This window comes from Nymphalis io, chromosome 27, assembly GCF_905147045.1.
Source record: "Nymphalis io chromosome 27, ilAglIoxx1.1, whole genome shotgun sequence".
NCBI lineage: Eukaryota > Metazoa > Arthropoda > Insecta > Lepidoptera > Nymphalidae > Nymphalis > Nymphalis io.
In genome coordinates, this window is record NC_065914.1 from 5,141,575 (window position 1) to 5,158,168 (window position 16,594).

Below are 16,594 nucleotides of genomic sequence, written 5' to 3' on the forward strand. Positions count from 1 at the left end.
CCTATATTATGTCTCTTGTGCCTGTTACAACTATGGCCAGTTACACCTCCTGGCATTCTCACCCTTAAAATTACAACAGAACAATTTTACTGCTGTTTTGCGATAGAATATTGAGTGGGTGGTACCTACCCAGATAAGCTGGCACGAAGCCTTACAACCAAGTAAATTGGTGAATAAATTTCTAATATACAATTCAAGAGAACTCAATGTGATGTGTGATCGACGAAGCATTATATAAATGAGATAATTTCGTACGAATAATCAACTAGTTTTATAATCAAAACTCTGCTCATTATATTTAGATTTCGTTTTCGGGTTATGTAGATGTTTCGAGTCACGTTTTAGTAACGTCCCTGTTTATTCAAACACGTTTCTTTGAATACATTGATTTTTAAAATAAATAAAGTCAGCAAACATTTGTAATGAAGTAAAACGTGAGTTTTTATGCTGAATTAATGTGCATATTTAATTTATATATAACATATATTATATTTGTTGTGTAGTTCTTTTATAAAAATACAATAGAATAGTGGAAATATCTCAAATGAGCAAAAATTAGGTTGCTAATGTCCCGCTGGGCTAGAACTCCTCTTGAGAGGCTTAGCGTTAATTTTACCAAGCTGCTCCAATGCGGGTTGGATACACTGAATGACGTCCGATTCATAGTGGTTTGTACACGATGTTTTCTTAACCGCCGAGCACGAGATGAATTATAATCATACATTAAGCACATGAAAATTCATTGCTACTGGTTTGAGCCTGTATTATTAGGTAATGATTCACGTGTTCTAACCGCTATAACCATTACAGACATTAAACTAATTGTCGTTAATGCAACAAATTTTCATTATTCAGAAAAAGTATTGTCTTAATCAAAATTACACCGACGTCCATTTATATGACTATCATAATCGTGTATGGAAATAACTATTTGTAATCAATACAAGATGGATATAGTCGAATTCTATTATGTACCCACACAGCCTTGTATATATTGCCATAAGACTAGCCTAGGAACCTGTGATCCCACTAAGATATTCTACCGCAAAACAGCAGTACTTGGTTATTGTTGTGTTCTGGTTTGAAGGGTGAGTGAGCCAGTGTAATTACAGGCACAAGGGACATAACATCTTAGTTCCCAAGGTTGGTGGCGCATTGGTGATGTAAGCGATGGTTAACATTTATTACATGCCAATGTCTATGGGCGTTGGTGACCATTTACCATCAGGTGGCCCATATGCTAGTCCGCCTTCCTATTCTATAAAAAAAAGATCCGTAACACAATATCCCTTTAAGGAAGACAATTAATATTTAATATTCTAATCTGAAATTTCGACTGCAATATGCATGAAATAAAATAAAATACAAGAACATCAAACCCCTAAGCTCAAACAAAATAATTGAAAGATCGCAATACTTCTGTTGAGATTAAAAAATAAATATTAAAACTCTTTTTAAGAATTATTTTTTAGTAAGTAATCGTTTAGGAATCTAATGGTTGTGTTTATAAAAGAAATCGTTCAGAAATGTCCCTACATGTCAAAGAACGTGATTTATTTATCAATTGTAAATTTCTTAAAGTTCGTTCCTAGAGTGATTAATATTATGATAAATTATCACGTATCGACACTCAATCCAGTTAATTATGTATTTGAATAATTAAAATGTGTTTTGCATTAATTATTTATATACAAATATAATCGAGAGCGTGTCCGTCGCGAGACAGTTTTGAAATGACAACATTAAATAACAGCCTGTTGAGCCCACTGTTGAGTTGAGTCCTATAATAATGAAGTGATTTCTAATCAATTAGTTATTTAGTATTTTAGTTCTTATGTGTTTATTACTTAATTCTTAGTAATATTAGAAATGTGAGTTCGTTTATTGGTTCATAATGTTTGATCATCATGAAATTTGCATACACGTTCTCAGGGGGTAAATAAAAGTACATGCGGGCAATTTTCACGATTTTTTTTTATAGAATAAGAAGGCGGACGAGCATATGGGCTACCTGATGGTAAGTGGTCACCAAACGCCCTTAGACATTGGCATTGTAAGAAATGTCAACTATCGCTTACATAGCCAATGCGCCACCAACTTTGGGAACTAAGATTTTATGTCCCTTATGCCTGTAATTACGATTTTATTTTATTTTATTCTGAATTACCGGTTTTTTTAGGGAATTTAGAAACCTGCATCATCTAGCACACCTGGTTAGAAAATGAGCTAAAGTTTGTGTTTATTGAATAAACTGATTATGTTTATATATATATATTGCTTATATATTTATTATTTCCATGGCATTCTTTAACTAATCACCCACTTAAAGTTTATAAGTAAGGCCATAAGCTTTCAACTAAATTAAAAAGCTAACTTTTTAATTTAGTTACGTTAAGTTTAGGGTTAATAAAGTTTAGGGGTTACTTTGTATGAATTCTATCCATACGAAGTCGGTACGGGGAGCTAGTACATATAGCGAAATATAATAGACGGAAGGGCGTCTAACCGAGTGTCCTAGGAAACATATCTTTTTTTTAAATATAAATGACAGACAACGTCAGGGATTGACCTTAAGTCAGCTAATTATTTTTTTCTGTACAAATCAATTTATTTTATCTGTCAACAATGAATAATTATAAAAAAATCTTGCATGTTCTAAATATGCCATATACGCCATGGGTGTTTATGGGGAAGTTGAATGGAAATTCATTTAAGTGAAGTAAGCATGAGGCTGTAAATGCCTTTTTGAGGAGAACGCTTAAAGGTTATTCCACGATGCTGCTCCAATGCGGATTGGTGAATAAAAAATAATAATATTTTATTATACTTAGTTTATATATTAATTTGATTGGTTTAATTACTTAAAAAATATTATATAAATGATTAGTACTTGACTAGTAATTTGAACCCTTATAAATTTTTTTTACAAAATATAAATAATGATTCTCCCCAAAAGGGGACGATCTTATTCCAGCAGTGGGATCTTTATAGTCTCTTACATTTTTAAATAAATAAATTAAATGTAAAATATAAAATTATATCTTAATCAAGTATATAAGCTATCACTATGCGAAGTCTCACGAAAATCCATATGATTTTTTTTTATAATCTAAGCTGTACCTTTGACCTCCATTAATTAATAACAAACATTATTTAAACATGTTTTTTTTGTACGCAAACTACCCGTTAATTTGTATATCAGAGCAGAAACCGAATAATGCATGAAATTGTACAATTCCATTGAGCTAAGACCGCGGAATTTAATAAAAATGTTACATTTTTAAATTACAAATAAACAACACTATAAGGAAAAAAAAAACTCAATAAGGATGGCGTCGTAAAATGTCGTATATTTACATACGACGACACGCTATTGAGGTCCTTGGTTTCCATGTATATAGTAATCAATGTTATCACTGCCTCGTTGGTCTAGCAGCTTGATGTAAGGCCACAGACCCGGAGGTCCTGGCTTTAATTCCCAGGTTCGGCCAATAAAAAGTTATTGGGTTTTTCTGTCAGAAAATTCTAAGTAGCAGCCCGGAGTCTGGTAGTTGGAAGTGTGTACAGTCCCGTGCCTCGGAAAGCAAGTGAAGCCGTCGCTCCTGCCCCTGAACTCTTTCCGGTCGTGTCGGATTGCCGTCCCATCGGATTATGAGAGTAAGGGAATAAAGAGTGCACCTGTGTTTGCGCACACACTTGTGTACTATAATATCTCCTGCGTAGTTGGCTAATCTCTCTTGAGATTGGCCGCCGTGGCCGAAATCAGTCTAGAGGACATTATCATTATTTTATTATTTATTCACACACGGCCATCTGATCCCAAACTAAGCAGAGCAAGGACGGTCTTCTATTAATGGTAGAATAGAAAATTTCAAATGCGCAACAACAGGGTAACGTTTCTAGCAATCCTGACCTTTCCACGCGATCAAGATCAGTACTCTAGCTCTCGGTCATTTTGAATGAATATTTATTTATCATTAATGCAAATATTTCTTAATATCAATACGTTATATCCTTATTATAATACAAAGTTCAATTATGAAGTGTTTAATTAATTAAAATTGCGTATAACTCTGGTTATTATAATGTTATGGTATGGTATAACTGACTCGATAGTCTAGTGGCTATAAGCTTGCTTCCCGAGGTCCTGGTTTCGAACCCAGTAAAAAGTTATTGTATTTTTCTATCAAAGAATCTCAGTAGCAGCCCAGAGTAGTTGGATGTGAGTAAAATCTCGTGCCTCGGAGCACGTAAAGCCGTTGGTCCTGCGTTTGAACTCTTTCCGGTCAGATATCCGACCTATTCGGATATTCGGTCAAAGGCCGAATATACAGGTCTAATAAAAACTTTTTCTATGACAGAAATATTTATTATTAAACTTTAATTGTGATAAAAACAGTATTGATGTCACTTCCGTATCGATTCTTTATTTATATACCGGACTTGTAATTAAAACAACTTAAGGCTTAGTTTGAATGGAAAATTATATAAAACCTGTTGTATAGGATATTATTTATGTATATCTCGTTTTAATCATAAATTAATGTTCATATTTTGTTTTTGATTAGAATATTCTACGTATAATTGATTCTAGTCAGTACATTATGACTTTTTCAACAAAATTTCTATAAAGGTAACACATACAAGAAAATTCATATCGAATATTTAAAAAAAAAAATTTTAAAACAGCAATACCGTTCTTATTTAGTAAGTTTTAGTTGGCGCATCGAAGATGCAAGGGAAAATTAACATTTCTCACAATACTAATGTTTTTTTGTTGACCACTTATCAGGTCTCTTTCGTCTGCCATCTAATTTTAAATAAATAAAGAAGTAACTAGTTAATGTGTATTAAACACTAATTACACCAATGTTCCCAGCACTGGGCTTCGACACGTAATAATAAATAATACACAATATAAGGTAAAACTTAAAATGAAATCAATTATATTGATTTAAATAAATATATATGTATGCTTAAATGGTCACATGTGTGTGTATATGTGTGTGTGTTCTGAGTAAGGGTTATATAATTTACTTTATCTATTCAGAACATACAACAGAAATCAAAATAGTTATAATACATAAGACATATGAAAATAATAAAATATTAATTACACTTCAAATTATAAAACACGACTTGCAAAAAAATATCTTGGAGAAGAATTTATATTTTAAGTCGTTTTAACACGCGGCTTATTGGCGTGTTGGAGACGAGAGGTGCTATGTATAAAAGCTTTTGTTTCCTTGGGGTTCAACTACTTCATACCAAATTTCATTCGGTTCAGTTTCTTAGCCGCGAAAGCTTAACAGGCAGACAATTAGACAGAGTTACTTTCGCATTTATAATTTTAACATAAATTAGATTTGTTCACTGTTGTATCTGAACTGAAAATGAAGGTAGACAAAAATATCTTAATATGTAATTATATGAATACGATCGAATTTTGATTACTGCAATGCTATTCTGTAAGAACTCACTTCATTACTCACCCGTGACATGTTGTCACCTTATGGTGATATGATATGAAATTTTATAATTATTATGGTCATTGTCGCATATCACTATTTGATATTTTACGACTGTTTTCTACGGTGACTGAGTTTCTTACAGAATAGCCGTACTGGGCGAACACAACTTTTTTTTATAAGTTGTAGTAATACGTTTTTCTTACTATTCAATTTATATTAGAATTGCGGTTATTAACGTTGGCAGTATTTATTATGTATTCTGTACATTAAACCGAGCGTCCGTTATCCGACAAGTAGTATTTATCATTATCATGTATCATTATCGATATTATCAGTAAGAGATTACATATAAAGTTGGTATCACACTGAAAAACGTTCATAATATATATATGCTAGCCGGTTGGTGTGCTTGGTAGATACTTGCCTTTTACGCCGAAGGTTGTGGGTTCGATTCCCACCCAGGACAGACATTTGTGTGCATGAATATGTCTGTTTGTCCTGAGTCTGGTTAGTAGTATATCAGTTGTCTGGTTTCCATAACACAAGCTCTGCTTAATTTGGAATCAGATGGCCGTGTGTGAATAATGTCCCAAGATATTATATATATATATATATATATATATATATATATATATATATATATATATATATATATATATATAATATCTTGGGACTTATAATAATGATCTTATAATAATATATATATATATAATAATATCTAATATATATAATATGACATATATATATATATATATATATATATATATATATATGTCAATTAAAAATAACCAACTTTGTTAGACCGGTCCCCTAATGAATTTGTCGCTATTGTTATCTTTGAATGAATGAACAAAATAAACGACATATATACCGTCTACCTTAAAATATACACTGCGATGTAATATGATTGTTACAGTAACAGCCTATTAATATCCCACTGCTGGGCTAAGGCCTCCTTTCCTTTTTGAGGAGAAGGTTTGGAGCTCATTCCACCACGCTAGTCTAATGCGGGTTGATAGAATACACATGTGGCAGAATTTCAATGAAATCAGACACATGCAGGTTTCCTCACGATGTTTTCCTTCACCGTCAAGCACGAGATAAATTATAAACACAAATTAAGTACATGAAAAAATTAAATAATTATGTATTCATATTAATTTTGTAATGTAATTTTATTTTATGTAAAACGTCTGTTTTATATTATAATATATAAAATTTTATACATCGTAAACGCATTTACGATCTTGAAATATTTTTTTTTTATTAATTTATTTTTTTTAATTTCTTAGGCTCGTTGTTAAAATGTACTTTTATTTATTATTTAATCATGTAAATGAATTAATTATTTTATTTTTGTATTAACTATAAACATTTTTATCTTTATACAAAATCGCCTAATAAGAGATTTAATAAAATATTGTTCTGGAATTTACGTGAATGCTAACAGCGGAAAATATATATATAAATAGGCGAGTGAGCTTATTCCCAAGATTGATGGCAAATTTGCGATGTAAGGCATTGTTAATATTTATTCAGTGCCAGTATATATGTTTAAAGTAGTTCAAAGTCAAGTCAAAGTCAAAAAAGCGTTACTTACTTATTGATTGTCATAAATCTATCACCGTTTCGGAAATAAACACCTCAGACAGAAGAACCAGCGAAAGAAACTCAGCGGGATTTTTTTTATATCATCCTTTACAATTGCAAGTAAAAAGATCTTGCAAATAAATATCGAGTAAGTTACATATCAATTATTTAGTCTCTGGTTGGTTAAGATTGTTTGGTTTGGTAAATGGTTATGGAATGGTTGTGGTATTCAGTTCCAGATTTATTTTATTTTTCACAAAAATCCAAAATAGTTTGTTTATTTATTTCATCCCTTCAAACGGGACGGATAACTAGCTTGATTAATTTTATTTGTTGTCATAGAAGGATTAATAGGATTAAAGAGAAACTTGTTTTTTAAAAAGGCTATTTGTTTAATTAATGTAGTTTGATCTGTATAATTATATTATTTAATTATACCCTCAAGGGTAATTTAAATAATGTTTATATAAAAAATTACTGTGTTTATTTATAACGTGTTTTATTTCTTTTATGACAAGACAAGATAATATTGTGAATCAGTAATAAGATTTGATTAACATAATGATCTCCAAGTCCAAAGGGCTTATATATATAAATAGAAAAAAATATTACATAACCCCCTAGTAAATAAACTTGTTCTAATTACGTTACAAATTTTATTATTATTTTCGTAACTGGCAATAACTATAAATGAGTTAAAATACAACAACACTGAAAGGCGATTTATTTATTTCTTTAGTTTGAAATATCAATTAGTATGATATCTAAAAGTATACATAATATGCGAATTATCTCAATAATCAAAAGATACAAGATTTCAAGTATTTATTATAAACAAAAAAATATATATGGTGTTCGATTTTTGACAATTAATAATAATCAGTTATAAAGTTTCTATATTTTGATATATTTATATTGGCAGTGTAGGAAATATTAAGGATATAATTATTAAATGAATAGGTGATAAAAAAAAACCTGGTGGGTTTGTCACAAATCACAAATCAGAACATCATCATCATCACCACTCGAACGCCTTTACCTTGTTTAAATGGGGTCGGAGCAGTAGTTTATAACACTTCAAGAATAAATATGACATGTTTATCACATTACTGGTGGTAAGGCTTTGTGAAAGTGGTAACCACTTACCATCATGTGGCCCATATGCTAGTCCGCCAACCTAAACTTTAAAAAAAATTATATGACAGCCATACCTGATGACAACAAACCTTATATTATATGATATTCCATGCGATTTTCTAATAGCTCTGCTATATTACGCACTACAAACAGTTCTTTCCTTATGTATCTTTTTGTATAATACAACACTATTCCACTCAACTACTTATATCCACTTTAATTTTACAAAGTTCCGATCCGATAACAACTTCGCTGACATTGGAAGCGCCATTTTTTCACGAATCCATATTCAATGCCATAGAACATTCAAGATCTCGACCAATGACGTCACGACAATAAAATTTCAATACTATAGGAAATACTTAATTACATTATTAGATACTCAAAAGACTGACTATTTTGAACTAACTTGAAATTAAATCATTAATATTCATACTTAGATATATTATTTTAAGTTGTTTTTAAGTATACCGGCTTAATCATGTTATATAATTGTTTTTTTTTTATATATCGTATTAATTATAGAACTATTGGTTACACAAACAACTAATAAACATTAACATTGTAATTCCGTGAATTGCTAATTAGCTAACGATTGCCGAAATCGGTCAAACTCAAGGGTGGCAAGTCTGAGCAGGAGATAAATGTGCACAAGTGTGTGCATTTGCATTTTTTTAAGGTTTCACTAATATTCCTGAGGTTACCATTACATTAATCCAATGGGACGGCAAATCCGACAGGACCGGAAAGATTTTAAGCTCAAGACTAATGGCTCTACTTGCCTTCCGAAGTACGGGAGCCTTGAAAGTAGATTTTGATTTTGTCTCATGTGTGGTTTTGGGCAAAACCGATTCATTGAGAGCGAAGGTGGTGGTGGAAGGTGCGTCATATTTTTTTGGATTATTCAGACAAACTGCTCGATTCCTCGAAGGACAACTATCGTGGTAAATTAGCGTTTTTATTAAATAATATTAGTTTTTTAATACATTACGTTGTTTTATACAATAATTTTTCGTCTCTTTCGTATTTTTATAGTTGTTTCTCTTCGTTGATTTTGATTTAATTTCACATACATATCTTCAACAAGTATAATTATATATAGCAAACATTAAATGCTATTGCTTTATGAGTAAATATTTCATAAAAAAACATACTAAATTAAATAGTCTCATGTTTTTAATATTTCTAATAAAGCTAGGCGTCTACATAAATTGATATATATATTATCTAAGGATTTAATTGTATTTATCTTGAACGGCTTAACTTATGAACGTTGCTTAACGATTGTTTAGGTAGATTGATTTCTCTCTTTCTATCATTATTGATTTGACATTCGAAAAAAGAAGACACAGCATTGCTTAACTAATATTTCAACGTTTATAAGTAAGACGGTACAATGCCAACCTAATTTAATTTAGTTTTTTTTTTGTTATATATAAGAACGCCCGTCTTTTATATAAACCGCTGTAATAAAGTGCAACAGACACCATGTCCACAAACTACACCAGACGATATTTACAAGCGTTTAGTCACGCGCCAGAGATAATAGCTATCCTATTCTCTAGGAACATACTAGAAACTTGGTGTAGACAACGATCTTGAAATATCAGAAAATTACATGCAACATTGACACTAATAATTATGACAATACAAGAATACAGGCATCAAAATTGTATATCAACATAAGTCGGTTATCAAAATTTCACAAATGCACGTGATTGAAGTGATTCTGACGCATATTGCTGTATGGCGACGGATAATTATAGATTATATTTAGTGGATAGAGTATACCTTAGCTCATGATTGCAGTTTAAGCCTAGCTAAGCACCACTGAATTTCCAGTGCTTAATTCTCTGCTCAGTGCTCGGCGTTTAAGGAAAACATCGTAAGGCATGTGTCTAATAAAGTTCTGCAAATGTGTATACACAAATCCGCACAGTTGAATGGCTTCCAAACCTACTCCTTAATTTTAATTCACGCTTTTTAACCACTGAGCCATCTCTGACTGTCCATCACATATATAGATAAATGTTTGCCGGGTAATCTGTAAAACCGTTAAATTAGTGTAATACCAGTCTCGCACAAAGGAATGTGTAATTTATTAAACGGTTTTATATTAATGACTAATTAACTTACCCGTACCTTTGCCTTTGTTTTGAGAGAAATAAATATAATTTCATTTCATTTCAAATATTATTAAATCTTATCATTTAATCTTGAATCTTAATTGGTGATAGTGGATTCAAACCCGGGCAAGCACCACTGAATTTTCATGTGCTTAATTTGTGTTTATAATTCATCTCGTGCTTGACGGTGAAGGAAAATATCGTGGTGGAAGAAACCTACATAATAATTCTGCCACATGTATATTCTACCATCTTGCATTGGAGCAGCGTGGTGGACTAAGCTCCAAGCCTTATCCTCAAAAGGGAGCCCTTAAGGGAAGGCCTTAGCCTACCAGTGGGACATTAACGGGCTTAATGGTTACTGTTACTGTCAAATATCATTTCATTATTTAAAAAAAAACAACAACAATTACTAAGATTACGATTCCAGAAAAAACTACTCATATCATACTTATTTTAACAAAAACAACATAAAATTAATGTATAAAGCTATTATTTTTGTTTATCCTGGTTATATTTAATTGTAAAGTAATTGAATAACACATTAATTGTTCATTGTTTTCTTTAATTTCGAAACTATTATATACGATGTTATAATGTTATTGACGGGCCGGTTGGCGTGGTTGGTAGATACTTTACTTTCACGCCGAAGGTAGCGAGTTCGTTTCCCACCCAGGACAGACATTTGTGTGCATGAACATGTCTGTTTGACCTGAGTCTGGGTGTAATTATCTATATAAGTATGTATTTACAAAAGAAAAGTAGTATATCAGTTGTCTGGTTTCCATAGTACAAGCTCTGCTTAGCTTGGGATCAGATGGCCGTGTGAGAATGAAGTCCCAGGATATTATTATTATTATTAATGTTAATCTAATGAATCATTGACCGCCTCACTTAAAAAAATTCAGCGGGTGATTTGTTAAACAATGCTGTCTCCTTCTTTCGAATGTCGAATCAATAATGACAGAAAGAGATAAATCTATTTAAATAAACAGCCGCTACTTGTTTACATCTATAAATCCATTCTAATAAATACGGGGACGATTTTTAGTAATGCTTAAGTGAAAAATTAATTAATAAATATAATTATAACATAAGATGCAACGCATTCGGATGTTTTAGTATAAAAAAGGAACAAAAAATATTGAATTTAATATCGAATGTGTTAGATGCGGACGTTTATTCTTATTTTAAGGCTTTAAGTAGCTAATATCTGACGCAGATCAAACGACTTAATGAATTTTCCCGACGGGTAACACTGCTGAAATTCTAACTCCAAGCATTTATTAAAATCGAAATTCTATCCTTCATATAAATAACAAAATAGCAAATAAATACATTAGGTATTTTATTTATAAAAATATTTATCATAAATCTATATTCAATATGAATACGTGATCAGATATTTCAATCTAATAATTGTTTAAGGATATATATATATACAAAAATAAATACAGGTAGAAAAAACATGGGAAAATTCCACGCTTATATAATTGTTTCACATAAACAAATTGAATTATATTTATGTAAACGACTTACTAATGCATATATACTTTTTTATATACCACAATAGACTTAATGTTAGGTTTTTTTTTTATAGAATAGGAACGGACGAACATATGGGCCACCTGTAATAAGTAAGTAGTCACTCTTAGACATTGGCATTGTAAGAAATGTCAATTATCGCTTATATATATATAGTCAATGCGCCACCAATTTGGGAACTATCATTTTATGTCCCTTGTGCCTTTAATTACACTGGCTCACTCACCCCTAAAAACCGGAACACAACAATACCAAGTACTGTTGTTTTGCGGTAGAATATCTGATGAGTGGGTGGTACCTACCTAGACGGGCTTTTAAGCTATAATATTTTCTGAACGAATTAAATATATATAATAAACTTATTACACGACTGCGCAAAAAAGGTGTGTAATGTTTTCAGGGTTCATGAATGTGATGCGATTTTGTGTCAACATAGCTTTTAAATGAACAGTTTTGGATACAAGGGTCGTGAGTATCTTTATATAATCTCAAGTGACACTTCTCCTCAAAAGGGAGAGGAGGCCTGAACCCAGCAGTGGGACATTAACAGGCTGTTACTGTACTGTAAGTGACATTGCCTTTAAATTTATTTAGTCGTAGTCGTAAATCGTAATAGCCGAGATGGCCCTGTGGTAAGAACGCGTGAATCTTAACCGATGATCGTGGGTTCAAACCCGGGCAAGCACCACTGAATTTTCATGTGCTTAATTTGTGATTATAATTCATCTCGTGCTTTACGGTGTAGGAAAACATCGTGAGGAAACCTGCGTGTGTCTAATTTCACTGAAATTCTGCCACATGTGAATTCTACCAACCCGCATTGGAGCAGCGTGGTGGAATAAGCTCCAAACCTTCTCCTCAAAAAGAGGAGAGGAGGCCTTTAGCCCAGCAGTGGGATATTCACAGGCTGTTACGGTTACGGTAAATCGTAAAGTCCAATTTAAAGATGATTAGAAAATATGAATTTAAATAAGATTAATGATAAAAAAATATATATTACATCACGTTTATTATGGGATAATCCAAAATTATAAAATTTTATATATTTAAAAAACCTTTCTACTGACTCCTTTATAGTCAATAAACGCACAGCCAAAACTGCCGAGTATAGAACGATGGGATTTGGAATATATGTTTATTTTATATTATTTATTGAATATTGGAGGGAAAATTGTATGAATTATAACCTAACGAAAAGTATTAAATAAAATATTTAAAAAAATAACTTAACAAATTAGCCGCTTAAATAAAGCAAATCCTTGGTTTGTGGGTGACATACTCATCTTATTTTTAAAAGAAATATTGGGCAAACTGGCAGGATGCTTATCTGGTGGAAAGTGACTACCATGGGCGGCGATGGGCATCAGTAAAAGCTTTAAGGTACGATTTCGGCGTCAAAGATTTATCTATATTAATCCAGAAGTGGATTAATCTTAGGAATTTATTTTATCTTAGAAAATTTTATTTTATAAAAATGTGGTAAAGTTAGATATTCCACCGCAAAACAGCAGTACTTAGTATTATTGTGTTCCGGTTTGAAATTCGAGAGAGCCAACGTAACTACAGGTACGAGAGTTGAGGGTAAGATGATATACACATCGCACATATGTCGTACATCTTAGTTCCCAAGGTTGGTGGCGCATTGGCGATGTAAGCGATGGTTAACATTTCCTACAATGTTAATGTCTATGGGCGTTGGTGACCACTTACCATCACGGGGACAATTCTATTAATATATAACGATATACGTTTCTGATTCAATTACAATTCACCTTTAACTATTCTTTATTTATTCGGTTCGGAACCGAACCGATATGATGTTAACATATACCGTTGTGTCAAAACCAAACAGAAAAAACGATGACGCTTCGTCCTATACCGGTTCGGCAGTCCGCCTACCTATTCTATAAAAAAACCTTAATATGACCAGCCTTACCTGAACAAATATCAAAATCAGTAATATCGCCTAATTTATAACTTAAGATCCTTTTTTAAAGTCAGACAAGACAATTGGAAAAACAAGCCCAAGGCAGCGAGGAATTTGTTTTAGTATTATATTATTAATCTATATATAAATATGGCACTATTTATGTTTTTGAAAAATCAAATTAATACTTAAATACTTGCATAATAACAATACATAGATGTCTTTATATAAATACAAATAAATAAATAAAATTGTACGTCTGTGATTTTGAAACTAAAGCCACTTTTTTAAGTTAATAGCTATTTATGAGAAAACCAAAACAGACACTTTTTTATTCATCTGTCTGTTTCATAAATTAAGCATGTGAGCCCGAGATTATCCATTAAGATTCTCATGATTATCTTGACTCTTAGTAACAATGAAAAACTAATTACCAACAGTTTTATTGCAGCAATAAGAATATAGCCTTAAATAATGATATTTGTAAAGCAATAAGAAAAAGCTTCTTTTATTCGCTTCTAAAGCTTCGAGCTTCTTTATCCGCGTTCTCATCTGTACTATATATCACAAACGAATACCAAAACGGGTGAAGCTTCAGCTATTGATTTCTAAAAAATGTTTTTTAATTGAAACCAAATTAACCATCACGCACAGTTTGAAAAAAACTCTTAATGGAGATAATATTTGTTTGAAAAATGAAATTATTTGAAAACAGTATATAGTATAAGAACAACGGTCCCTTTATTATGATATTAATTATCACGTTTTCTTGAAGAAGGCTTGTCTTTTCTTGGGGTTCAAGCTTGCTTCATATGAAATTTCATCAAAATCTGTTTAGTTGTATAGCCGCGAAGTAGTATCCGATAGACAGATTTACTTTCGCATTAACATCATTCCTAATTTCATGCAAGTAGCTTAATCGCGGAAAAAAACTACAATGACTCATAGTAAGTAGTATTTATATTAAATAACGGTATTTAACGTCACATAGACAATACTTTATGAATAAATTGCTGCATTATTATAACTATTTATAAATTCATAATCTGTATAACCTTCAAATTGATTTGTTACCAATTAAAAGTATTCAATATCCGGATAAAATTTTCCACTAAAATCGATTGTGTTATAAAAACTAATATACTTAATTTTTAATTGTTATTAGATGTTTTTATTAAGTGTATAATGTAATGTAATAGTATGAAAACTTATAAGGGTACTCAATATTTTAAGATCCTTTTTAAGCAGTAAGATTTTATTGATAAAAATAGATAGATAAAAGAATAATTTTCATATAATTTAAATTAGTAAAAAATATTATAAAAGTACAGTAAAGTAAAAACAAAATAAACATTACAAATATTATTAGATTAAAGTATCAAAACAATTCGAAATGGTAAATTAAGTTTTTTTTTTTACGACTATCTTATTTTGTACAAATAATTATTTAAAACTAATATCTAAATCTTCAACTTTTTTATATTTCATTTTATTGTATGCTATTCGCGAATTTAAAAAAAAAATGTTGTTAAAGTTTTTTTATTAAATCCTTGAAATATTATGAGGTTTAATATTTAGTATTGTGGTCAAACAAAATTCATACAAATATATATCACAAGAAAAAAAAAACAAGTTATATGAATAAAAAAGTAACTTACGTTTAGGCTTCCGAGCTATGTGTCCGCTTCTTCTTCTCTTAAATAATCGATTAATAATTTCATCTTTACGTTCATTGAAATCCAAATCATCGTTGAATTTATTATTCAATCCCTCACATTCGGATAGATTAATTTCAAACACCGATGTATCGATGTCAACTTTATTTAACCGATTATTCGTCAAGTCCTTTAATTCCTTGTCATTCGTGTTGACTGACGCATATTGCTTTCCCGTAACTCTGTTCCAAATTTGAACCAAGTCTTTCATTGTTTTTTAAAAAAACATAACCAGTTAAAACACAGTTAAAAAAAATACACTATGCAAAAATCACGATATAAAAAAAAACCTTTTTAGCACTGTTTTTATTGTCACTTTAAAACATGCGTGTTCTTATTTTAAATTGAAAACGAATAATGACAGTTTTATGTTTTCGCGCGCTTTGACGTCATTCAAATGTCATCGCAGACCTGCATTGTATGCTGTCGTTCATGAAATGACTTGCCTACCTTATATTACGTTTATATATAAAATTTCGCCCGGTTTCCGGCTGTGTGCGTGTCGTATATCGTCGATGTTATATGTGTGTGTTTATACCAGTTTGTATTGCGGATTACGCAAAATTGATCTTAATACAAGTTTATGGTCACTGTCAAGTTCTCATTGCGTCACGAATCTTTGTATTTTGTTGTTTGACGCGGGGAGAAAACGATGTTCTTTTTTAAAATTACCTTCTTTTATTAGTAACATTAATTGCTCGATATTTTCCTCCGATTTTGTCGCTATTTATAAACTTTATACGCCTTTAGGTTGCCGATAAAAGATGAGTGGGTATTCCATATGTGACGTCACATTGCTGTGTTGTTGACAATTATCTTTTTTTGTTATATATAAGTTACTTTTTAATTATGTTTTTCATTTTGGTATCGTTAACAGAGTACCGTAACAGCCTGTGAATATCCCACTGCTGGGCTAAAGGCCTCCTCTCCTCTTTTTTGAGGAGAAGGTTTGGAGCTTATTCCACCACGCTGCTCCAATGCGGGTTGGTGGAATACACATGTGGCAGAATTTCAGTGAAATTAGACACATGCAGGTTTCCTCACGATGTTTTCCTTCACCGTAAAGCACGAGATGAATTATAA

The 16,594-nt window shown here is 31.3% G+C and overlaps 1 protein-coding gene across 2 annotated transcripts in view; it reads right to left on the minus strand.

Annotated features, from left to right (window-relative positions):
• LOC126778818 (lysosome membrane protein 2-like) overlaps positions 1 to 16,594 on the minus strand; it is a 99,195-nt gene that overhangs the window by 40,480 nt on the left and 42,121 nt on the right. Inside the window, exon 1 of one of the 2 annotated variants that reach the window (XM_050502516.1) lies at positions 15,455 to 15,932. The exons of the other annotated variant lie outside the window; for it this stretch is intronic. Coding sequence (XP_050358473.1) covers positions 15,455 to 15,722 — 268 coding nt within the window. The 5' untranslated portion in view covers positions 15,723 to 15,932. Of the gene's footprint in view, positions 1 to 15,454; positions 15,933 to 16,594 lie in introns of those variants that run through there. 2 annotated transcript variants of the gene reach the window in all.